The sequence below is a fragment of the Heteronotia binoei genome, chromosome 18, assembly GCF_032191835.1.
Source record: "Heteronotia binoei isolate CCM8104 ecotype False Entrance Well chromosome 18, APGP_CSIRO_Hbin_v1, whole genome shotgun sequence".
In the NCBI taxonomy this organism is placed as follows: domain Eukaryota; kingdom Metazoa; phylum Chordata; class Lepidosauria; order Squamata; family Gekkonidae; genus Heteronotia; species Heteronotia binoei.
The window spans coordinates 1,590,913-1,615,713 of NC_083240.1; the positions used below are offsets into that span (position 1 = coordinate 1,590,913).

At 49.0% G+C, this 24,801-nt stretch overlaps 1 protein-coding gene across 1 annotated transcript in view; it reads left to right on the plus strand.

Moving 5' to 3' along the window:
- Positions 1–4,143: 4,143 nt before the first annotated feature.
- The window catches only part of IGSF21 (immunoglobin superfamily member 21), a 148,320-nt gene continuing 127,662 nt past the window's right edge, over positions 4,144–24,801 (plus strand). The window contains exons 1-2 of the mRNA XM_060259586.1: positions 4,144–4,378; positions 12,289–12,401. Of these exons, the coding sequence (XP_060115569.1) occupies positions 4,144–4,378; positions 12,289–12,401 (348 nt within the window). The remainder of the gene's footprint in view (positions 4,379–12,288; positions 12,402–24,801) is intronic.

The following is a 24,801-nucleotide window of genomic DNA, read 5'->3' on the forward strand; positions in this document are numbered from 1 at the left end:
CAGGGGGAGACCAGGGGCAGGACATGTGAGAGCAGCCATCAGTGAAGGTGTGACGTCACTTCCAGGAAGAACCTGGAAATGATGCCAGTCCTCTCTAGGGATTGTCAGATCTCTATAGTTTTAGCATAGATTTTCTGACAATCTGAAGAGAGACATGATACTGCGCCATTGGCTCAACAGCCATTTAGAAGAAAAATTCAGCCTGGTGAGTGCAACCAGGATGCTAGATTTGGCCTGATCCAGCAGAGCACCTCAGATTGGTTACCATACTCTAGGAGGAGCCTGCAGTTCTCCTGGAAATACAACTTATCTGTTGTGGGGGAAGAAGATAAAGGAGCTTGTAAGCCGCTCTGATTCAGAGAGAAGGGCGGGGTATAAATCCACAGACTTCTTCTTGTCTCCAGACTGTAGCAGAGGTCAGTTTGCCTGGAGAAAACGGCCGCTTGGGTGGATGGACTGTATGGCATCACATCCTCACTGAACTCCCCCCTCCTCAAACTCCACTGACCAAATCTCCAGGAATTTCCAAACGCAGAGTTGGCAACCCTGACCTCTGGCGTTCTACTGCAGCTCCTCACAGGCCCCGCCTTTCCCTTATTTTGGAGGACAGGCCGATGCTTTCAGAGCCGCCCGCTTCCAGGATCAAGACTTTTTTGCACTGCTCCATAGAACCAGAGTATTTTTATTTTGGTTCTCCTTGTGGAAGCTCTTGTTTTGTCACTCCGGAGGATGCTGACACCATCAGGAGACCAATCACAGTTCCTCTGAGTTGGAAACACAACCCCCCCCCCGCCCCCCCCTCGCAGCCTTTGAGTGAGAAAGGCAATCAGCCTGTTATCTCCCCCCACACTTTTTGCCAGACTGACAATTTCACCTTGTCTGCGTCTCTCTTTCTCACAATCGGTGCTGTTTATCTGCACAACAACAACGAAAACAACCAGGTTGGATCCCAACGTTCTGTTAACAAACGCGCAAGGCAGGTTTGAAATCGCAAATGTCAGCACCACTCGGCTTGCTGCGCCGCTCTTCTCTGTCAGATAAGAGTCCGGCATTTTGGCGGTTTCGTTTGGGAGCTCCTGCGCCGAATGGAATCCTTGCCTTCCAATTCCACTGGTTTATCAGAGGCAGATAAAACCCCTGATTATTGAGGTTTGTAAGTCGGAAGGCTGGCCCCTATCTATAAGCCTACATGGGCAGGCGTTTGGTCTCTTGGTTATCGCTGAAGCACAAAATAGATATTTTCCCTACTGCCTCTTTTAATGTAGGGTGCTTCTTTGCTTTCTCTGGCCCTGTGCAGAGGTGGCAGGATCCTAACCCAGAGACTTGGGCGTGAAGAAAGGGGTTGTGGGAAGAGAGATGTCGGGGCACAGACGGTCTGCCTTGCAGGAGCGGACCAAAACTTCATCTCAATGGATCTGAGTTGAATTTGGAGGCTAAAAGGCTTGCAAAGAATCTAAGAATCCCTGGACTGGACTACATTAAGTTCCATCCAGGGGCCAGAGGGCGATTCTTTATTTTTACTTTATTTTATTCGATTCTGAGAATGACGGTGGCTGCCTGCCGTGCCCAGGTGTTCCATGGGGTACTGCCCCTGAGCAAGGAGGGTCTGTTCATCTGCCATGGCAGAGAGGTCCAGAATAGGGTTGCCAAGACCCAGGTGGGGGCAGGGGATCACTCCGTTTGGAGGCCCTCCCCCCGCTTCAGGGTCATCAGAAAGCAGGGCAGGGAGGGGAAGGGAAATGTCTACTGAGCACTCCATTATTCCCTATGAAGACTGATTCCCATAGGGTATAATAGAGAATCAATCTGCAGGAATCTGGGGCTCAGGGGGGGGGGGAGCTGTTTTTTGATGTAGATGCACCAAATTTGCTGCATAGGATTCAGTGCCTCTCCTTAAGATACCGTCCAAGTTTCAAAAAGATTGGAACAGGGGATCCAGTTGTATGAGCCCCAAAAGAAGGTGCCCCTATCCTTCATTATTTCCAGTGGAGGGAAGGCATCTAAAAGGTGTGCAGTCCCTTTAAATGTGATAGCCAGAACTCCCTTTGGAGTTAAATTATGCTTGTCACAACTTGGCTCCGCTCCAATGTCTCTTGACTCTACCCCCAAGCACCCCAGATATTTCTTGAATTGGACTTGGCAACCCTAGCTCAGATACATTTTGGGATCACATCAGGGTCCTTTTAGTCAATGTAATTGTGATATCCGTCCTCCGTTGGTGTACCCTGACAAGTGGAAGCCAGAGGAATACTCACGATAAGTGTGGAGGCGACATTTATACGGCCTCTTCTCCCTGAATGTATTTAACCCTTCCAAAAATGCCATTCTCAGCTAGAGGCCATGATTGTATCTCATGGCAGTTAATTAGGTAGCAAGGGAGAAGCTGGCAAGGGGAGAGGCTGAATTCGGTCTTTGCTGGAGATTATGGTCCCGAGGAAAGTCTTGAAGGAAAAGAGGGAGGGAGGGAAGAACCTGAGGAGCAGAGAAGAGGGGTTGGTTTGAATGCCCAGAGAAGAAGGGAATGGTGGATGGTCCGAGGCAAGCTTGTGGTCTCTGCACAAACAGGGATGCTCCTGAATCCTGCCTAGTTGGGTGAGGGATTTGTGGCGGATCCAGAGAGGGATGTCTTGAGAAGAGATGCTGCCCCTTCTTTAGCCACAACAGGAAAGGCTGAATCCGAGTGATGCGCCTTAAATGGAGACTCCTTAGTTCTACGTGGCCAGACTGATGACATCAATCCATGCCATTCCTACTGGCCTCTCCAGTGTGAGGCATTCACAATTGACTGCCTCGTAATTATGGTATTCCTCAGAACTCATCAGGCAGTGTGACTGCTATCCCAGTGGAACTCTGTGGATTTCTCATGTCAGAATCTGCGTGCATAGATGCTCCTGTGGAATTTCCTCTACTAGGTTTTGCTCAGGGGTTCTGCCCATCCAATAGAGAGAGAGAGAGAGAGAGAGTTTGGTGTAGTGGTTAAGTGCACAGACTCTTATCTGGGGGAACTGGGTTTGATTCCCCACTCCTCCACTTGCACCTGCTGGAATGTCCTTCGGTCAGCCTTTAGTGGTTAAGTGTGCGGAGTCTTATCTGGGAGAACCGGGTTTGATTCCCCACTCCTCCACTTGCACCTGCTAGCATGGCCTTGGATCAGCCATAGCTCTCAAGGAGGTTGTCCTTGAAAAGGCAGCTTCTGGGAGAGCTCTCTCAGCCCCACCCACCTCACAGGGTGTCTGTTGTGGGGGAGGAAGATAAAGGAGATTGTGAGCCACTCTGAGATTCAGAGTGGAGGGCAGAATATGAATCCCGTATCATCAATCATAATAATCATCATCAATATGCTGTAATTTTTAGCAATAAATGTTAGCCATTGTTTCCTGGCCCTGGAAAGTTCAGGACCCTGCCAGTTCTCCAGAAGAAAGCCCAGGAACTATTCAGGTTTTTAAAAATGGCAATTTCTGATAGGTGAAAGCCATTCTCCCGGTATTTGTTTACTGGAACAGGATAATGTGCCTGTACTGGAGACAATCTGAATGCAACGAACACATTTATCGGGCATGTCAATGAATCACAAAGAGACGCTTCCCATTATAGTCACCTTTGCTTGTTGTGCTGATCCAGCGATGTCTAAAACCTACATTTTAGATGAGGAGGAAACTTATTTTATGAGGCCTTCCTGAAAGGGGAAGGAGGCAACAGCCAGGAAGGCCGTGCAGCAGCTGATCCTCAGATCTGCCAGAATGTGCCTTGTCCTGGTGCCAATCCGGTCCCCAAGCGGTAGACTCCAGCGCCCCCCTCCCTGGGGTGTTCTAGTGCTCTCGTGGGTGGGGAGGAAGAATCAACAAAGGCTGCTTTTTGCATCTGTCGCAAGCGGGCGGGGCTCTGTACAGTTGCCTCATCCAGACTGGAGAGCAGAAGTGATCCACGGTCCAAAGGCCACAGAGAAATGTCACACCCTTTGGGAAACTCCAGGTTTGTTTGGCCTCATTGGGCGTGTGTGAGGGAGGGGTGACAATGTGGGCCACCACTGGCTGGTGATATTTGCAGCATGCTGTGTATCCGATACATAACATGGCTAAGAATGTTGATGCTCCCCTTCACCATCCCAGGGTTGGGACTCCGGGCAACCAGAGACCCGCGGGCATGGCGCTTTCAGCAGGTGCCTCCGTCTTGCCCCTCTCCTGCGGCTCACCTGCCTGCTCCGCCCCTTCCCTCCTCACGGGGCTCAAGAGCTTTTTACTTGTCTGTGTGACAGTTCCATTTAAGAAATTATTTGCATTTCTCAAAGAACGCCTCTGTGTCTTGCTGTGGTGTCATTTCTTTGGCGTAGAGATGAAATTGGATGTGAAGAGGAAGCTCTTGGAAATAAGGCACCATCGTGGGTTAGGGAGACAAAAGGTGCAATTTACCTTTCAAAGAGATGACGGGGTGACTGGGGAGGGTCTGAGGGCCAGGAAGCCTTAGATGGAGAAGCGCCGGCGGATGTTCCTACGGGGAGATTTTTAACTAGCTTTTCCCTCTGCTGTTCCATTTTTGATCTTCTTAGCATTACAGAGGAGCACAAAAACTCCAGTCTGTTCTAGGAAACTTTTAGGAGAAGAGGGGCGGAGATAAGAGAGGCTGTGGCTCAGTGGTAGAGCATCTGCTTGGCATGCAGAAGGTCCCAGGTATCTCCCATTAAAAAGGACCCCATGGTAGGTGATGTAAAAGACCTCTGTCTGAGACTCTGGCCTAACAGAGCCTTCTGCTGGCTGCCACCACTCTGGTAAGGGGCTGTACGGAGCACCCAGAGCACCCTTGTCTTCCTTATTAATAAATATCTCTTAGCGGTGACCAAGGAGTTGTGAGAATCCAGGCAGGATAACAACAAAAAGAAGTTTATTATTAGTGTTCTAAAACAATAAGCGGGTGATAAAGATTTAGTGCTAAAGTGAATATGAAAACAGTAAAGGTTGGTGCAAATAAAACAAAAGCCCTGACGGGTTTAGCTATACAGTCCCTACTCTAATACCAAATCCACCACACTTCCCTTGGGTGAGGGATCTTCCTACTGCCTGTTCCAGAGAGTGCTCCTTCTCTGCCTGCAACCTCTCTAGACAGAGAACCTCCCTGCCTGCAGCCTCTCCAGAAAAGAATACACCCTGTCTGGGCTTGGCCCTCTTTATGCTCTCTTCCCAGGTCCCACTCCTCTCTGGGTTAGTTTCCCTCCAAAACCTTGCCAACCTATCAGAGGGACAGAAGGGATCCTGGGAAATGTAGGCTTTCTCCAGTAACTCCTAGGCAGGCTTCCCTGAGGCCTGCAGGCCTCACTAGGCCCAGGCTCATGACAGAGGGTGAGGGCAGACTCGGCAGGGTTGCCAGCCTCCAGGCGGGCCACAACAGCAAATGCCTCGATCAAGATCTGATTAGGCTCCTTTATTTGAATTAAGCCTGTATTACCAATGATTGTATGGAAAGGCCTGATTTAAATTTTGTTCCAGAAACTGCAAAGGCGTAACTGTAGGACTGCCTGTACCTCTCTTTGACAAAGGGCTGGGAACGGCACGTCTACGCAAGCTTAGTTGGGCTCTGTTAGAGGTGGCAACAGAGTGTCCAATCTGTGCTTAAACTTGAAAGAATCTGCTGCACAAGCACTTTTCATGACTGAGACATCTGGCACTTATTCAAGGAACAATTTTTGACCATTTTCTTCAAGAATGAATTTATTGTTTATAAGGACTGGATGAGTATCTAAATACATGTTGGTGTATTCGTTTGGTGTTTGTATTGGAATTCGTGAAATAGAGACAACTTCCTCTAACTTTGATATTAATGTTTATTTAGCATTACATGTCCAAATTGTTGCTTCGTTAATCATTCATGGTTGCTGTTGTAGTTGATAGTCTATCCCAGGGGTGGCCAAACTTGCTTAATGTAAGACCCACAGAGAATGAACCTCAGATGTTTGAGGGCCGCAAGGCATGAATGTCAGATATTTGAGAGAAGGAAGGAAGGGCAATAGATGGGGAGGGAGGAGAGAGGGAGAGGTGGAAAGGAAGAAACTTTAACTCTAAATGCATTCCCCAAGCTGCTGGCTGGCTTGGCTTGGAGAAATCATTAGCATTGGAAAAAGTCCAGAAAAGGGCAACTAGAATGATTAAAGGTTTGGAACACTTTCCCTATGAAGAAAGGTTAAAACGCTTGGGGCTCTTTAGCTTGGAGAAACGTCGACTGCGGGGTGACATGATAGAGGTTTACAAGATTATGTATGGGATGGAGAAGGTAGAGAAAGAAGTCCTTTTCCCCCTTTCTCACAATACAAGAATTTGTGGGCATTCAATGAAATTGCTGAGCTGTCAGGTTAAAACGGAGAAAAGGAAGTCCTTCTTCACCCAAAGGGTGATTAACATGTGGAACTCACTGCCACAGGAAGTGGTGGCGGCTACAAGCACAGACAGCTTCAAGAGGGGATTGGATAAAAATATGGAGCAGAGGTCCATCAGTGGCTATTAGCCACAGTGTGTGTGTGTGTGTGTACTGGCCACTGTGTGACACAGAGTGTTGGACTGGATGGGCCATTGGCCTGATCCAACATGGCTTCTCTTATGTTCTTATGTGACACAGAGTGTTGGACTGGATGGGCCATTGGCCTGATCCAACATGGCTTCTCTCATGTGATACAGAGTGTTGGACTGGATGGGCCATTGGCCTGATCCAACATGGCTTCTCTTATGTTCTTATGTTCATTTAAAGAGACAATTGCCTTCTCCAAGCTGGTCAACGGGACAGTGAGGGCTTTGATAGTCACAAAATATGTGTGAAAGAGCCACATGTGGCTCCCAAGCCACAGGTTGGCCATCCCTGGTCTATCCCGTGGATCTTCCCCTTACTGCTCTCTGCTTAGCCTCCAGATGAGGCCTGGAGACCTCCAAGAATCCAACAGGTCTCTGGACCACAGATAAAATGGCCGCTTCGGAGGTGGACTCTGTTGCGTTGTGCCCTCTCTAGACCTTCCCCTCCTGAGGCTCCACCTCCAAATCTCCAGGAATTTCTCCACCTGGAGTTAGCAATGCTAATAGAATGGGAAAGAAAGGTCTCAAGTTGGCTGGAGAGATGGGCAGTGGCTAGAGACCCAGCCAGAGCACCTGCTGAGCTGGTTGCATTGGCTTCAGGTAGAGCCCCTCACATGCGGAGAGCCCCCTCCCTCCCTCTGGAGAATAGCTGTGCCCCTGCTGTGCCCTCTCTCTGCCACAGCAAGCCAGGAGAAGCCGGGGAGCCACAATTTCGGTCTCTGTCATCCATAATACATTTCCCTCCAGGTGCTTCTCCACAGCTGTCAAAAGTCACCCTGGCAACTTGGGTGCTGCTCGGCATTCCACGCCGTGCTTCAAGAAGGGGCTTTAAATTTTTAAAACTCTGCTGCCGCTTCTCTCTATTCCTCCCCCCTACACACACACACACACTCAGGGTTGTGTCGCTGATGCTGTCTCTTGTTTTTGAAATGTGTCTTCATTAACATTTCTGGAGACAGATTTAGGTGCTTCTGGTCCATATTTCTGTGTCTGCGTTGAAAGAGAGAATTTTAAGTTCCTAAGCGGCTTTCCCACCATAAAGGCCCTCAAAGGAGCTTATACTGGAATAGCTAAAAATGTGAAACAAAATATTCTTAAACCAGTAAAAATGAATGCACTTGTCTTAAAATTAAAAATGGCTGCCTCATTGAGAATAAAATCTCTGAACATTTGGTAGAAGCTGAGAGAGCAATCCTAAATGAGTCTACTTGGAATCCTAATCAGCCCTACTCAACGGCACTTACTCCTAGGAAAGTATTCTTAGGACTGCAGAGGAATTGCCTAATTTTAGTCACTGGAGCGGTCCAGGAGTTTTTCTCCTAGGCAACCCTAGGAGCTGGACTAATTTGGGATTTAGAGAAATTAACAAATTTAGCAATGTTAATACTTGATTGATGCACACATCATTTTGAAAAACGTGTTTGATTAACAGGAGAGATCCTATTAAGAAAATAGCACCCAAATCAGAATCTTTGGTGTATTTTGCACTGTGGGGGGGGGGGGGGGGGAAGCAAAGAGAAAAGCTGATTCCGGAGTCAGAAGAGCAGAGATGAGGAATTTTGAAAGGGAGGAGGGCACCTGTTTGGCCCCCAGTTCAGTCCCTGGCATCTCGGTTAAAGGGGCCAGGCAGAAGGTGATGGGAAGGACCCCTTTGCATGAGACCCTGGAGAACTGAGGGCCAGTCTGAATAAACAGTACTGACCTTGATGGACCAGTGGTCTGATTCAGTATGTGTGTGTGTGTGTGAAGTGCTGTCACTTCTGATCCATGGATTAATGAATTCAAGATGGTCTCTTAAAACAGCCTTTGCTGAGGTCTTGCAGACGGAGGGCCCTTGTGGCTTTTAGGCTGGGGTCCATCCATCTCCTCCTAATATATTCAGGTGGGAAGTTGTGTTGGTCTGAAGCAGAAGAACAAACTTTGAGTCGAGGGGCACCTTGAAGACCAACCAAGTTCTATTCAAGCTACATTTCTGGTGTGCATGCACACTTCTTCAGACATGCTGTAATGGAAGCTACCAGTCTGTACATATAGGTAGAGGGAGAGCAGCAAATTAGCATACAACATAATGCAGATGGTATAACGGATTCCAGGACCAAACAGGAGAATAAAAAGCTTAGCTTATATAGCCACCGTGTATTTACACATTAGTCTCCAATTCTGCTGACCCATGGCACAGTGGTAAAGCACCAGTAGTGGTCTGAACTCTCTGCTCATGACCTGAGTTTGATTCCGGCGGAAGCTGGATTCAGGTAGCCAGTCCAAGGTTGACTCAGCCTTCCACCCTTCCGAGGTGGGTAAAATGAGTACCCAGCTTGCTGGGGGGGGAAAGTGTAAAAGACTGGGGAAGGCAATGGCAAACTACCCTGTAAAAAGTCTGCTGTGAAAATGTTGCGAAAGCAACGTCACCCCAGAGTTGGAAACTACTGGTGCATGCACAGGGATCCTTTCCTTTCCCTCCAATTCTGATACATTTATTTGCTTAGCTATGTTACATAGCAAAGCAAATGATATGTATCAGAATTGGAGACTGATGTGTAAATGTACCATTCTTAATTGTGGAATGCTGAGAGTAATTAGTTGAGACCTCAGGTTGGGGCTTCCTTTTTTTCCTGCTGCCTTCCACTTTTCCTAGCATTTAGTGTCCTTTCCAATGATGCATCTAAAGTATGATAGCTTCAGTTTGTATGTACATCCACATGAAAGGATCCATACTCAGAAATTCTCCTTCTGGTCCTGGGCACCCCCCAACCCTTTCTCTTTCTTGAGTCGTCCCCCACCCAAACCCCTCTTGGGCACCCTCGCTGGGGGTGTCGTTTCACACAACTTCTTCTGCTCATCTGCAAATGCCTGACAGAGACGGATCTTCGGCAATCATCTCCCCATGCGGCCGTGTCTAATTCTTAAATATCGCCCGTTTATTTTGTTAAATGTATCTTAATAGGCGAGGCATAAAAGCACTTGCTGGGAGAGAGATGGAGCCGTCCAAAGTAATGAAGCGTCAAGTAATGGAGGCACCGGCGTCTGTCCAGCACCGGGGCGCAAGGAGAGGACATGGATTGGTGGGGAGGTCAAAGCTGGCTATTTTTCAAAAAGCCATCTGTCTTTTCCTTCGCTTTCTGACGCATCTTGTGGAGTCCTTTGCAGGCATTTGCATTGGGCTGAGTGGGATGCAGAGTTCTTTAGGGAAAACCTGACTAGAGGACTGGATGGTGGTTGTCCTTGAGAACCAGAACCCCATAGGGTGGCCAGCAGAGGGCGATGGACCGGTCATTCTCCCTCTGCCAAAACATACCTGACAGCATCCATCTTGTGACTCGGTGGCCACTGATAGCTTAAGAGAAACTTTTGGAGACAATTGGTCCAACCAGGTCTGTTAGCCAGCCAGAATGGCTAAATGAACCTCCAGAGTCAGAGACCATCTACCTCTGAATTACCACTTTCTGTAAGGTGGCTGCGGTGGGGAGACCTTGGCCTCTAGGCCCTGTTTGTGGGCTTTCTAGAGCATCGCAGACTGGGTGGGATAGATGGGACCCATTCACCTGATCCAGTAGATCTGTGCTTTCAGCCTCAGGCTGTTTGGGTGGGCCATGGATTGCCCTCTGGAACACCCCACCCTAGTCCCAACGTCCTTGGAGGAGATATGAACCTTCTGAGCCACATTTTGTAGGGAAGAAACAAAACTGGTGGTTGCTTCCTACTTTACATAGCAGTAAACCTGGCTTTGCTTTGGTTACTCAGTGGTATGAGAGAAGCAGCACTCTGCACATCCTCAGAGGTTAATTTTTTTCCTATCTATCTCAGAGCTGGATCCCGACATTGAGAATAGCTTCTGGGGATCACGCCTGCATACTATTAAGCTCTGAAAGTGACCGCTCTGTAACTTCTTTCTCCGTTTCCGGAAGACTGGGCAAAATATTATTTTTCCATGAATCCAGTAAGCCGACTTTGTTCCGTTTAGATGTTATAATATCCTCTGAAATGGAATCTCTGGCACCATTAATGAGAAATGTGTCGGAGGCCGGGCTTTCAGTTCCACCCTGCAGCAGGTTAAATGTGTAGAAGCAAAATAAGAGGAGGGGGGATTAGACAAAATGGTTCCTTCTGTTGTTCCTCTTCAGCAGAATTCCCAGGTTCTTTCTGCTCCCTCCCCCCCTAGCATGTTCTTTCCCCCCGCAGTTACTTTCCATGTGAACAGCCGAGGACGCATCATATGAACCCAGCCACCCACTCACCGACATGCAGGGCTGTTTTTGTAGCAGGAACTCCTTTGCATATTAGGCCACACACCCCTGATGGAGCCAATAGGGCTGCCAAGTTCCTGGGCCAGGTGGGGGCTCTCCTGCTCAGGAGATCCCCTCCTAACGTCAAGTGATGTCATCGCGCTGGCGATGTCGCATGCCGGCCACTCTAGGAGCTTCCAGGGAAACTCTACGGTTTTCCTGGCTGCTCTAGAAATTTGGGAGGAAAACTAAAGTTTCCCTCCCAAATTGCTAGTGTGTACCCTGCTGGAGACCATGGGGGACTCGCCAACCCTAGCAGCCAATCCTCCTGGAGCTTACAGTAGGTCCTGTACTAAGAGTTCTGTAAGCTCTTGGAAGATTGGCTACATCAGGAGTGTGTGGCTTAATAAGCAAAGGAGTTCCTGCTACAAGAAAAGCCCTGGACTCATGTAAAGCTCTCGCCTTCCACTGCCTGCCTGCAGGGATTGTGTTTATCAACCCCGTGACTGGATGGTTGTTGGATGCATTTTTCTCCCAGGGAGGAGCCTGCCTATCAACAGGCATGTGAATCCATCTTTTGCCAACTCAGGGCCCTGGGTTTGTCCTACTCCACATGGTCTCCTTTGACTGGCAGCTGCCCTCCTGGGTCCCAGGCAAAGAAGCGCCATCCCAAAAGAACTCAAGGCCTTCTCTCTATGCAAAGCTGTCCCCTGAGCCAAATCTGGGTTTCTCTGGCCCTGCCTTGCCTCCTTAGACTGCCAGCAGCTGTCCAAAGCCTGGGACTGAGAGAGGCCTTGCCCAAGACCTGTTCCACCCCCCCCCGCCCCCCACAGCCCTTCAATTGGAGATGCTGCTGGGGACTGAACCTGGGGCCATCTGCATGCCAAGCGGAGGCTCTGCCACTGAGCCCATCTGTGGTCCTCCAAAAGTTCGTCTGCCCATGGTGTGGGACAAAATCAAATCAATTTACCCCCCCCCCCCACCTCTGGAACCCAGCTGCCACTAATGGTTTTATTCAGAAAACAAGGTGAAGAACAAAAAAGAAAAGGGTGTTAATTATGGTTGCCAGCCTCCAGGTGGGGCCTGGGGATCTCCCAGGATCACAACGGATCTGCACAATACAGAGATCATTTCCTCTGGAGGAAATGGCTGCTTTGTTGGCGGTGGGCTCTCAGGCATTATAACCCACTGAGGTCTCTCTCTCTTCAGATTCCACTCTACATCAACAGGAATTTCCCAGCACAGAGTTGGCAACCCTACGTTAACTCCTGGCTCCTTTCTAGCACTCAAAGGCCTCCTTCAGGCTGCTCTAGAACTGGCTTGTGCAGCTTTCTCAAGGCTGAAAATGGAGCGTCTTTGCTGCAAGATAGGATATTTCTGATTTCCAGATGCTGAAAAATGGGGCAGCGCTCCCTTAGTCATGGCAGTGAGGGGTCTGGTTGCAAGACGGGGTCTTGGGTCCAACTCAGCCAGGCACTTCCCGCGTTCTCATGGATGATCCTTCTTCCCTCCAGGTTACCTGACTGTCAACATCGAGCCGCTTCCTCCGGTGGTGGTTGGGGATGCCGTGACTTTGAAATGTAATTTCAAGACAGATGGCAGGATGCGGGAGATCGTCTGGTACCGGGTAAGTGTGCGACACCAAACTCTTCCTTTGCAGCTGAGTTCCTGCTGCACTGTTGGTTGTGTGTTGGGAGAACCGGGTCAAGGGCACATCAGAGGAAGTTGCAGGACTGCCCCCTCCCCACCCCACACAAAGACTGAACTTCCTTTTCCATGCATCTCCGGTATTCAGTAATTCTAAGTGTGCAGGGCAGACGCATATTGTGCCAGAAGGAAGCCAACAAGCAGTGTGGAGAGTGCCCACCTGATGAGAGCCAGTTTGGTGCAGTGGTTAAGTGCGCGGACTCTTATCTCGGAGAAACCGGATTTGATTCCCCCCTCCTCCACTTGCAGCTGCTGGAATGGCCTTGGGTCAGCCGTAGCTATAGCAGGAGTAGTCCTTGAAAGGGCAGCTGCTGTAAGAGCTCTCTCAGCCCCACCTACCTCACAGGGTGTCTGTTGTGGGGGAAAAGGTAAAGGAGATTGTGAGCCTCTCTCAGACTTTGAGATTTGGAGTGGAGGATGGGATATAAATCTAATTTCTTCTCCTCCTTCTCTTTCTCTTCCTCCTCCTCCTCCTTCTCTTCCTTTGCCACCACCTTCCCATCACAATTATGCTAAGTTCCCTTTTGTCCTTGTAACCATCTTCTTATCGCCGGGAAACAATTCTCCTGCTTTTCTGCGCAGCTGACTTCTCCAAATGGTTTTGTCCAGATGCAGAAATGTTTCTACCTGCTCTCCAGTGAGGCCCTCTGGGAACAGTGACCTGTGCAAAAGTCTAGTGGGTGAACTCCGCTGGTAGGAGTAGAGTAACTCTTATGCTACAAGCAAGCTTTTCTGTGTGAGGCAGATGCCTCACCTTAAAAAAATTATGATCTTTACATCATTTCTCTGTTTACTGGATGGGTCAACATTCAAGCATTCTTGTGCACAATGGACAGGCTGAATTACCTGACAACCTCCCCCCTCCACCCCCTCCCATGCTCCAACCTTAGATTGTATTAGTAAACTGTGTCAAATGCCATTTAGTTCCAGGTCACCTGGACAGCAGTAGTGAGCCAGAGGTCTATTTATCTCAAAACCCATTAAGTCTTTTCAGGGGATGATGGGAGTTTAACCCTGCCTGGGAATGTGAAACCGCCCCCCCTCTCCCCCCACCCACTGCCCTCTCTGCTTGCTCTCAGCAATCTGCTCTGGGAAGATGGAGAAAATTATTACTGCCTGAGTATCTGATCTCTCTGGTTGCTGTGCCTCCAGCAGTCGGCAAGGGAAAAATTATCTGTTCGGGGCATATTCTGGGCTTGGAATTTGTCTGCTGGATGTATTCAAAACTGGAAATATGTCTAAAAAGCAATGCTTTGGTGGCTGTACATTCAGTGGAGGGGAGGGGAAACAGTGTGATGTGGTGGCTAAAAAGGCTAATGCAGTTTTGGGCTGTATCAACGGAAGTATAGTGTCCAGATCACGTGATGTGATGGTATCATTTTACTCTGCTACTGCTAAGACCTCACCTGGAGTCTTGTGTTCAGTTTCGGGCACCACATTTTAAGAAGGATCTAGACAAGTTGGAAGGGGTCCAAAGGAGGGCAACAAAGATGGGGAGGGGTCTGGAGACCAAGTCCTATGAGGAAAGGTTGAAGGAGCTGGGGATGTTTAGCTGGAGAGGAGGCGGCTGAGAGGTGATAGGATCACCATCTTCAAGTACTTGAAGGGCTGTCCTAGAGAGGATGGTGTGGAATTGTTTTCTGTGGCCCCAGAAGGTCGGACCAGAACCAATGGGTTGAAATTAAATCAAAAGAGTTTCCGGCTCAACATTAGGAAGAACTTCCTGACTGTTAGAGCAGTTCCTCAGTGGAACAGTGGAAGGACAGGTTTGTTTGGGAGCAGGCAGGAGCTGACTTCCCAGGGTGATTTTTCAGACGGATGCCCCCCAAGATCCCCGCCTGGATCTTCAGATGTCTTGTGAATCAAGTAAGACCAACCTAAGGCTCTGAGCGGCAGCATCCTTTGAAATGGAAACCTCTTCCACCACCCCCCCCCCCCGTACATGTACCAGCCGGAAATGGTATCCTTCTTCCACCCCCCGCCCTGCCCCCACAGCCCTGCCTTCCATCCCCAGCAGATTTCAGTGTCAGACACCCAGGGGATTAAAGGGAAACAATAATGCCATGCGGGGGAGAGAAATCCCTTGTCAAGCTCTCTTAATACGCGGAGACATTTAAGACTCCCCCAACCAACACCACACAATTCAGCTGCAGCCTGAACTGACCCTGCCAGAGAGGGAATCGACCATGGTGGGAGGTGAAGAGCCTTGCTGAGGGGTGGGTGGGAGGGAAACTGCCAGTTGGGCACACGATGGCTGGCAAGGGTCAAGGGCTGCAGTGGGTGGTTGTGAGAGGGACTCCCAGCTCCCCTCCCCTCCCCTTGCCAGCACAGAAGCTAGAAACGGCCCCCATCTTCCCACCTGTGCAAAGTTCAGTATAGCAGCGTCAGCCTGCAGGAGTCCACCTGAAAGATCAGTTAGCATCATCTGCACCACAGCGATGGGTCGGGAGGAATATGAAATGGGTTTAGGGAGGCAATCATTACAGGGCCTTAGGAGAGACGCAGGTGGGCAGCCTGCCATGTTGGTGTGAAGCAGCAGAACAAAGTGTGAGTCCAGTCGGGCACCTTGAAGACCAGCCGGGTTTAAATCCGGGGAGAAGGCTTTCGTGGGCATGCCCACTTCTTCAGATACATGTGGAAACTTCTACGCAGAATTAAACTGGGTTGGTCTTTGTTATGTATATGAATCTGTGTGTATCAAATGGGGTTCCTGCTTGGCTCATTGGAGCCTGATGGACTGGGTTTGGGGATCCAAATCTCAACTGCCCTGCTCCAATCACAGGCCCCCCACTGGTTTGAATGACCCAATCACGTGCTAGCGCAGGAACCCAGTGTTCTATATAGTTGGCCCTGCGAACCCCATTTTCCAGTTCAGTTAGTGCAGCCACCCACCATGGTGTACTCAATAAAAAGCTTGTTATCGCGACCACCTCGCCTCTTCAATGCCTACAAACCCACTGACTATGCTATAATTTTGAAGGTGCCTGGTTAGACTCACATTTTGTTCTAGAGGGCTGCAAGGAATTGAGGCAGGGTGCTGGGGTTTCTGTCTCTGGGCTGGGACCTTCCTGGAGGTTTGGGAGTGAAGCCGAGGGAGGAGGGACTTTGTCAGGGTATAGCCACATGCAGCCCCTTCCTTAGGCACATAGATGGACAGACAGGCAGCCCTTAAATATCTTGCCCTCGAATCATATGAGGAAGCGGAATGAAGTCAACAGGGCAGAGGAGCAGCCTCCCCTGGGAGCTGAGCCTAAGAGAGCCAGTGTGGTGTAGTGGTTAAGTGTGCGGACTCTTATCTGGGAGAACTGGGTTTGATTCCCCACTCCTCCACTTGCACCTGCTGGAATGGCCTTGGGGCAGCCAGAGCTCTGGCAGAGGTTGTCCTTGAAAGGGCAGCTGCTGTGAGAGCCCTCTCCAGCCCCACCCATCTCACAGGGTGTCTGTTGTTGGGGGAGAAAATATAGGAGATTGTGAGCTGCTCTGAGACTCTGAGATTCAGAGTGGAGGGCGGGATATAATTCCAATATCTTCTTCATCTTCTTCTTGTCTCTTTGGGATCCATAGAAAGTCCTGGAATAGCCTCTGCCACTTTGCCATGGATCAGGCTGGACTCTTTAGAAGGCCTCCATGATTCACGGATCTTGCCTCTCTCCTGTTAGTGGCTCCAGATGGCGTGTTTTGACATTCTTTCACTGCATGTCAGTTGGATGTCACTTTTCCCTTTCTAATATAATTAGAGAGGAACAAACGTTCTCAATTTCAGTTCTTTTCACATTCATATTTGTGTCAATAGCTTTGGTTCTTTGCTTGGATTGTACAATGGTTTTGTACATTGGGTAGACACATTGTATGTTTTTAATACAAAATGTATATAATATTTAATCATACAGTATATATTGTAGTTGAGTAAATATTGTGTGTGTGTATGTATACACAGGCACAAATACACACACACACACAGGGCATATATACACAGGGTTTTTTTAATAGCAGGAACACATTTGCATATTAGGCCACACCCCCTGATGTAGCCAATCCTTCTGGAGCTCACAGTAGGCCCTGTACTAAGAGCCCTGTAAGCTCTTGGAGGATTGGCTACATCAGGGGTATGTGGCCTAATATGCAAAGGAGTTCCTGCTACAAAAAAAGCCCTACGCACACACACATCTTATACTTTATGGGACTGGATGCCCTGAATCTATTCTCTTAGCAGGGGTGCTTTATGGCCATAGAAGGAGTTTTGGTCTGATACAAGAGGTTTCCAGACAGTTGCCCCCAGCAGCTGTTATTTAGAGGTGTACTGCTGCTGTACATGGAGGTTCTATTTAGCTGTCATACTAAACAGCTAAACATTGACCTCTATACTTCCATGGATCTGTCTAATCTCGTTAGAATGTCTCTGTGATCCACCAGCCTTGCCTTTCTCCCCTGTTAGTGGCTCCAGATGGCGTGTTTTGACATTCTTTCACTGCATGTCAGTTTGATGTCACTTTCCCCTTTCTAATATAATTAGGGAAGACCAAACGTTCTTCAGTTTCATGCATGAGGAGGAGACAATGAAGAGAGAATTTTTCTTCTGCCTCCTCTTGGGTCACCCTGTGAGCATGACTGGCAGTCGGTTCAGGACAGCTAAAATGCTTCCCGCTCAGTCATCCAAACAACAGGCCCATCACATCTTACAGTATTTTTGTCGATGAACTGAGTGTGGGGTATTTGAGCAGTCCTGCACTGCCAGTCATGATCCTGGGGTTGGCCCCAAAGAGAGGCAGAAGAAAAATTCTCTCTTCATTGTCTCCGCCTTGTGCATGACTTATAAGCTTTTGTGATGTCGCAAGAGAAGGTGTTTCAGCAGGTGCAGCAGCTTCCTTTGCCTCTCCTGAGCCTCTCTGCACCTGCCACACTCCGCTTCTGTCTCCTGAAGGTTTGGTTAACGTGCTGTGTTCATGTGTGAGTGAGCCCTTCCAGACTGTCTTCATGCCAGAGGGAACTGTGGCCCCATTCTTGCACCGCACCTTTTCAGCAAGGGATTCTTGTGTATTAAGCATTTCCCCACAAGAAAGGGAGAACCCTGGCAGATTTTAAAAATCCTCCTAGTTAAGCGAAAGTAAAGAAGTAGGTGAATGACATGGGGAGAGAAACTCTGGGCTAACGGCTGGCAGTGTTCCCTCTAAGCTGAGTTAGCGTGAGCTAGCTCACAGATTTTTAACCTCCGGCTCACCCATTTTGTCTTAGCTCAGGAAGGATGACCCCAGAGCACACTCATTTATGCAGCAGTTCCCAGCTTTAATGCCAGTAGCTCAAAAAGTAGAATTTTTGCTCCCAAGACTGCAGCTTAGAGAGAACATTGATGGCTGGAGGAGTGCAAGCAGGGCAACCCCCACAGTTTTTTTCATGGCAACGGAGTCCCTTAAGGTGCCTCCAGGGCTCAAGGGGGTGGAGCAGCGGATCCCAGGTCCCTCCCTGGGGCTGGAGCCTCTCCGGTCTTTTATATCACATTGCTCTGTTACATCAAGACCCAGTCTTAACCCAGTCTGCATAGCCACACCCCTTCATCTGGGAGGGATGGTGGCTCAGTGGTGGAGCATCTGCTTGGGAAGCAGAAGGTCCCAGGTTCAATCCCTGGCATCTCCAACTAAAAGGGTCCAGGCAAATAGGTGTGAAAAACCTCAGCTTGAGACCCTGGAGAGCCGCTGCCAGTCTGAGAAGACAATACTGACTTTGATGGACCAAAGGTCTGATTCAGGATAAGGCAGCTTCATATGTTCATATGTTCATCTGCATAGCAGACCCAAGGATCTCTCTCTTGGTCACACCATAGTGGACAGAAGTAGCAGAATCAAGTCTTTTATGTTTCTTCATTTGCCAGGCTTTCCCAGTTGGGTTGCCAATCCCCAGGTGGACAACCAAAGAAACAGTCACACAGGATGTGGAAGTGGAGATCAAGTGTAGGCACCGTGTACCGTAGACTCCTGCAGCAGAGTTAACCCTTGACAAATCCATTCAAAAAATGTGAAAATATGTCCAAAAATATTTATTAATTCATTCAGACCCCAAGGGTGAACATCGACCCCAAGGGTTTAGAAAATCTCTCCAATATCAAAAAATTAGTTTCCACAAGGGAATTAAGCCGTTTCTTGGAAGTGTTAGAACGCTATGATCTTTGAGAGTGGAAGCTGTTTTGTAAATTGAATAAGCAAAGGCTTAGATAAAGCTTACAGCGAAACAGGGAAAAATAGACCAGTTTTGCCTGTCAGGTTCATTCCCTTGTGGAAACTAGTTTTTGATATTGGAGAAATTTTCTATACCCTTGGGGTCGATGTTCACCATCTGAATTAATAAATACTTTTGACATATTTTCACATTTTTTGAATTGGTTTGTCAAGGGTTAACTCTGCTACAGGAGTGAATGGAACAGGGTGTCTGTGCTCGCTCTCCAATCCCCAGGTGGGGGCAGGGGATCCCCTGGTTTGGAGGCCCTCCCCCCACTTCAGGGTCATCAGAAAGTGCGAGGGGGAAGGAAATGTCTGCTGGGTGCTCCATTCTTCCCTATGGAGACCAGTTCCCATAGAGTACAATGGAGAATTGATCTGTGGCTATCTGGGGCTCTGGAGGGGCTATTATTTGAGATAGAAGCATCAGAGTTTCAGCATAGCATCCAATAGCTCTTCTCAAAACAACCTCCAAGTTTCAAAATGAGCCTCAAAAGAAGGTGCCCTATCCATGATTTCCAACGGAGGGAAGGCATTTAAAAGTTGTGCGGTCCCTTTAAATGCAATGGCCCGAACTCCCTTTGGAGTTGTTATGCTTGTCACAGCCTTACTCCTGCTCCACCCCCAATGTCTCCTGGCTCCACCCTCCCCAAAGTCCCCAGAGATTTCTTGAATTGGACTTGGCAACCCTATTTCCCAGCCTGGAGTTTTGGTTTGGAACCAGCCTGCTTAGCATATGTCATCTGCAACGCTGACTTTTGTGCATATAAAGCCCCCCCCCCCCCCCCCTCTTCCTGTCTAATGTCAGCACAAAGCTGGATTCTAAGGGCAGCCATTCTTGCCAACCAAAATCAGGCACATGAGGAAGAGATTAGAAGTCTTGCTGGAAAGAGGATCTCCTACCAGGTGGGTCTGCAGAGCTATCATTTGGAAAAGTGACAGCCAAGATGAGAGTCTGGTCTTTGGCACAGCCTCTCTTAAAATGATTGATCCAACAGTTCTTTAGGGAAGGTACCCACAATGGGTCAGGCAGTGGGATTTTTTTTTTTGTTTAACTATCCATTTTTCAAAATACAGGTACCTATAAATAGGGATGCTGCGGTTTTTGCGGCAAATGCATCTGACAGTCGGATTTGCCCGGTTCGCTGGCTGCGATAAGGGTGAGCTGATCCTCAGATTAGTTTGGTTTGGCGGCAAACGGCTGGAACACCTCCGGAACAGGTTGGCGGCTGCCTCTGAGCTGTGGTTGCTCGCAGGCACTGACTTGAGCACGTGAAGGCAGCCAAGGATAGCAGGCAGACTTCTAGTGAACTTTGTGCAGATTTCACCTCCAATGTAACTCAAACAGGGGGAGGGGCTGTGGCAGTGACAGAGCCTCTGCTTGGCACACAGAAAGTCCCAGGTTCAATCCCCAGCTTCTCCAGTAAGGATCAGGTGATATGGAAAAACTCAGCCTGAGACCCTGGAAAGCCGCCGCCAGCTTGAGTAGACAAGTCTGCCCTGGATGGACCCTCAAGGGTCTGACTCAGCAGAAGGCGGCTTCATATGGTCAAGTGGCCAGACAACCTTTGAAGATACTTAAAAACGTGTTGACAGTGCTAGATACCAACAGCAGTCTATCTTCACCAAGAGCTGAGAGACACCGTCTTCTCCTCAGCCTTGGGATGGAGGTGTGTGGTCACTTTCCTTTGCGGTGAGACTGTGTGGCTGTGAGAATGTTGGTCCAGGACCTGAGGATTTGAGTTCAAATCCTCACAGGGTGGTCTTGTTGGGCCAGTCAGTTTGGTGTAGGAGAACAAGTTTGGTGTTGTGGTTAAGTGCATGGACTCTTATCTGGGAGAACCGGGTTTGATTCCCCCACTCCTCCACTTGCAGCTGCTGGAATGGCCTTGGGTCAGCCATAGTGGTTAAGTGAGCGAACTCTTATCTGGGAGAACCGGGTTTGATTCCCCACTCCTCCCCTTGCAGCTGCTGGAATGGCCTTGGGTCAGCCATAGTGGTTAAGTGTGCGGACTCTTATCTGGGAGAACCGGGTTTGATTCCCCCCTCCTCCACTTGCAGCTGCTGGAATGGCCTTGGGTCAGCCATAGTGGTTAAGTGAGCGGACTCTTATCTGGGAGAATCAGGTTTGATTCCCCACTCCTCCACTTGCAGCTGCTGGAATGGCCTTGGGTCAGCCATAGTGGTTAAGTGTGCGGACTCTTATCTGGGAGAACCGGGTTTGATTCCCCCCTCCTCCACTTGCAGCTGCTGGAATGGCCTTGGGTCAGCCATAGCTCTGGCAGAGGTTGCCCTTGAAAGGGCAGCTGCTGTGAGAGCCCTCTCAGCCCCACCTACCTCACAGGGTGTCTGTTGTGTGGGGAGAAGACATAGGAGATGTGAGCCGCTTTGAATCTCTGATCCAGAGAGAAGGGAGGGATATAAATCTGCAATTCTTCTTCTCCAGTCATTCTCAGACATCCTCACTTACCTCAGAGGATTATTGTAGGATGAAGCAAAGGCTGGGAGGAATTTGTGCCCTGCCTGAGCTCTTCGAAGGAAGGGGAGGGAAATAATAATAATCAGGGCTTTTTTTTTTAAGCGGGAATGCACAGGAATGCAGTTCCAGCTGCCTTGGTGTCAGGGGATGTGGCCTAATATGCAAATGAGTTCATGCTGGGCTTTTTCTACAAAAAGCCATGAGGATGATGATGATGGTAGCTGGGCTGTTCTGGACCCAACTCCCTCTCTTCAGCTGTAGGTTTCACCTTAGAGGCCTTTTGCACCTCCCCACCCCCCAAGATTAAAGGCCTCCTGCACCTCTGAGGAAACCTCCCATCCCTTCTTGCTTTCCCACTCCCCAGCTGCGCGCACATGGGCATGCAACCCCCCCCCCATGCTCATTTGCCCCTCTCCTCTTCCCTGCTTCCACTCATTCTCAGCCCCGTTCAGTAATATTGGATTAGCCCACTTTTCCCGAAAAGCTGATTTCCTATTTGCATAATCCTCCCCAGTTTGGAGAAGTATCGGCTGGTGCTCCATGCGCGATAAGAGGAGGTGGCTCTGGAGGGGAGACAGCAGCAAATTATGCTCTTGATACTGAACAGCGACAGAGAGGGGAGGGCGAGGGGGGGGCACATTTCTATTTTTATGTTTTGAAAAATCTCTTTTGGAAAGAGGGCGGCACATTCTCTACTCTCCCCTCACTCGTGCCTATTTCTGGAGAGTAGATGCAGGGGGTGTGTGGGGGGGTTCTCACTAAACTGGAACACAAAGTAGGCCAGTTGGTAATAGTCCCATCCATCTCTGGAAGCGGGCTGTGCCTTGCCAAAGAAACATGGCAGGTGGTCTGGTTCATGCACCCGTGGCTCTGGAGCTGCAGTCTTGAGGGCTGGCCTGCATGTGGGAATCCACTTCTGCCGTTCAAACACCCCAACGGAGCTTTTGTAGCAGTGCAGGATGGACGCCTGCTGTAACGTTGTGATACAGGGGATGGATTCAAATCTCTCCTCAGCCTGAAATCCTGGGAGGAAGGGGCTTGGGGCAGGTAATTCTTTCTCAGCACCATCAGGAGGTTCACAATTGGGGCTTGAAGCCCTTCCACTTTGCCCCCCTCAAAGGACCAAGAATACAGAGCATCAAAGATTTCAGGTTTTCACGGCTGGTAACATCATTAGGGTTTGTAGAATCTTTCGGGCTCAAGTGCCGTGTTCTACTGGAGAAAGTTTTCCTTCCAGACGTTTCGTTCTCAGCTGCGGAGAACATCCTCAGTGGCGTTGCAGCCGGAGCAGGCGCTCTGACCTTCTTGGCTGCTGTGCATTGAGTGAGCACAGCAGCCAATGCACAGCAGCCAAGAAGGTCAGTGCGTCTGGAAGAAAAACTTTCTCCAGTAGAACACGGCACTTGAGCCTGAAAGATTCTACAAACCCTAATAATATAGAGCAACACTGCCCCAGACAGTTCCAACAATAAGCTGTGGCTAATAGCCACTGATGAACCTCTGCTCCATATTTTTATCCAATTTCTCAAGCTGAGGTTTTTCCCACCTATTTGCTTAGACCCTTTTTAGTTGGAGATGCCGGGGATTGAACCTGGGGCCTTCCGCTTACCAAGCACGTGCTCTACCACTGAGCCACTGTCCCTCCCTAAATTGATAGTTCCTTTATAAGGCAGCTTCATATATTCATATATGTTCAGATGGCAAACCTACGAATTAACATTCTCCAAAATGTCCTGCCCTTCATAGCCTTTCTCAAGTCTTGTGAACTGAGGGCCCTCGTGGCTTCATGGATGGAGTCCATTTCTCTCCTGTTGGGTCTTCCTCTTTTCCTAGCATGATTGTCTTTTCCTCCAGTGACTCTTGCACTGTGAACATAGATGAACCTATGAAGCTGCCTTCTACTGAATCAGAACCCCTCAGTCCATCAAAGTCAGTCTTGTCTACTCAGACTGGCAGCGGCTCTCCAGGGTCTCAAGCTGAGGCTTTTCATGCCTATTTGCCTGGAGTTGTTTTAGTTGCAGATGCCAGGGAATTGAACCTGGGACCTTCTGCTTACCAAGCAGATGCTCTACCACTGAGCCACAGCCCCATTCATGGCTCTCCAGGGTCTCCAGCTGAGGTTTTTCACGCCTACTTGCCTGGACCCTTTTGAGTTGGAGATGCCGGGGATTGAACCTGGGACCTTCTGCTTACCAAGCAGATGCTCTACCACTGTGCCACTGTCCTCTGGTCACATTATACACTTGGGTAACATCATTTCAGCTTCTAGGGAGAGTTCAGGCTTGATTTGGTCTAGAACAAGCTTATTTGTCTTATTGGTGGTCCACGAAATCTGTAAAATTCTCCTCAAACACCACAGTTCAGAGGAATCAACTTTCTTCCTGCCCACTTTCTTCATTGTCCAACTTTCACACCCACACATAGTAGTGGGGAATATCCTGGCATGAATTGTCTTGATTTTGAAGAGGAAGATATTGGATTTTTATCCCGCCCTTCACTCTGAATCTCAGTCTCAGAGCAGTCACAATCTCCTTTACCTTCCTCCCCCACAACAGACACCCTGTGAGGTCGGTAGGGCTAAGAGAGCTCTCTCAGAAGCTGCCCTTTCAAGGACAACTCTGCAGCAGCTATGGCTGACCCAAGGCCATTCCAGCAGCTGCAAGTGGAGGATGGAGAATCCAATCCGATTCTCCCAGATAAGAGTCCGCACACTTAACCACTACACCAAACTGGCTCTCTTGGTCACCAGACGCCCATCCTTATGCTTAAGAATTGTTCCCAGTTCCTCCATGACTGCCCTTCCCAGTCTCTGTCTTCTGGTCTCTTGGTTGCAGTCTCCCTTTTGGTTAATGATGGAGCCAAGGAAAAGAAAACCTTAATTTCAGTGTCTTCATTGTCAATATGTTGCCGAAGGCTTTCACGGCTGGAGTTCATTAGTGGCTGTAGATTTTCTGGGCTGTACAGCCGTGGTCTTGGCATTGTAGAACCTGATGTTTCACCATCAGCTGTGACTGGCATACTCAGAGGTATAATACAGAAGGCCAGAGACACAGAGAACTCTAGCCTTCTTTTATTAGATTAGATATTGGATTTATACCCCAGCCTCCACTCTGAATCTCAGCATCTCAAAGCAGCTCACAATTTCCTTTATCTTCTTCCCCCACAACAAACACCCCGTGAGGTGGATGGGGCTGAGAGAGCTTTGACAGAAGATGCCCTTTCAAGGACAACTCCTGCAAGAGCTATGGCTGACCCAAGGCCATTCCAGCAGCTGCAAGTGGATGAGCGAGGAATCAAACCCGGTTCTCCCAGATAAGAGTCCGCACACTTAACCACTACACTAAACTGGCTTTGTTATACTTCTGAGGATGCCAGTCACAGTTGCTGGTGAAACGTTAGGATCTACAATGCCAAGACTACTGCCATACAGGCTGGAAAGTCTACAACCACTAATAGAACATAGAAGCTGCCTTTTACTGAATCAGACCCTTGGTCCATCAAAGTCAGTCTTGTCTACTCAGACAGGCAGCGGCTCTTTCTCCGGGGTCTCAAGCTGAGGTTTTTCACGCCTACTTGCCTGGACCCTTCTTAGTTGGAAATGCCAGGGATTGAACCTGGGACCTTCTGCCTAC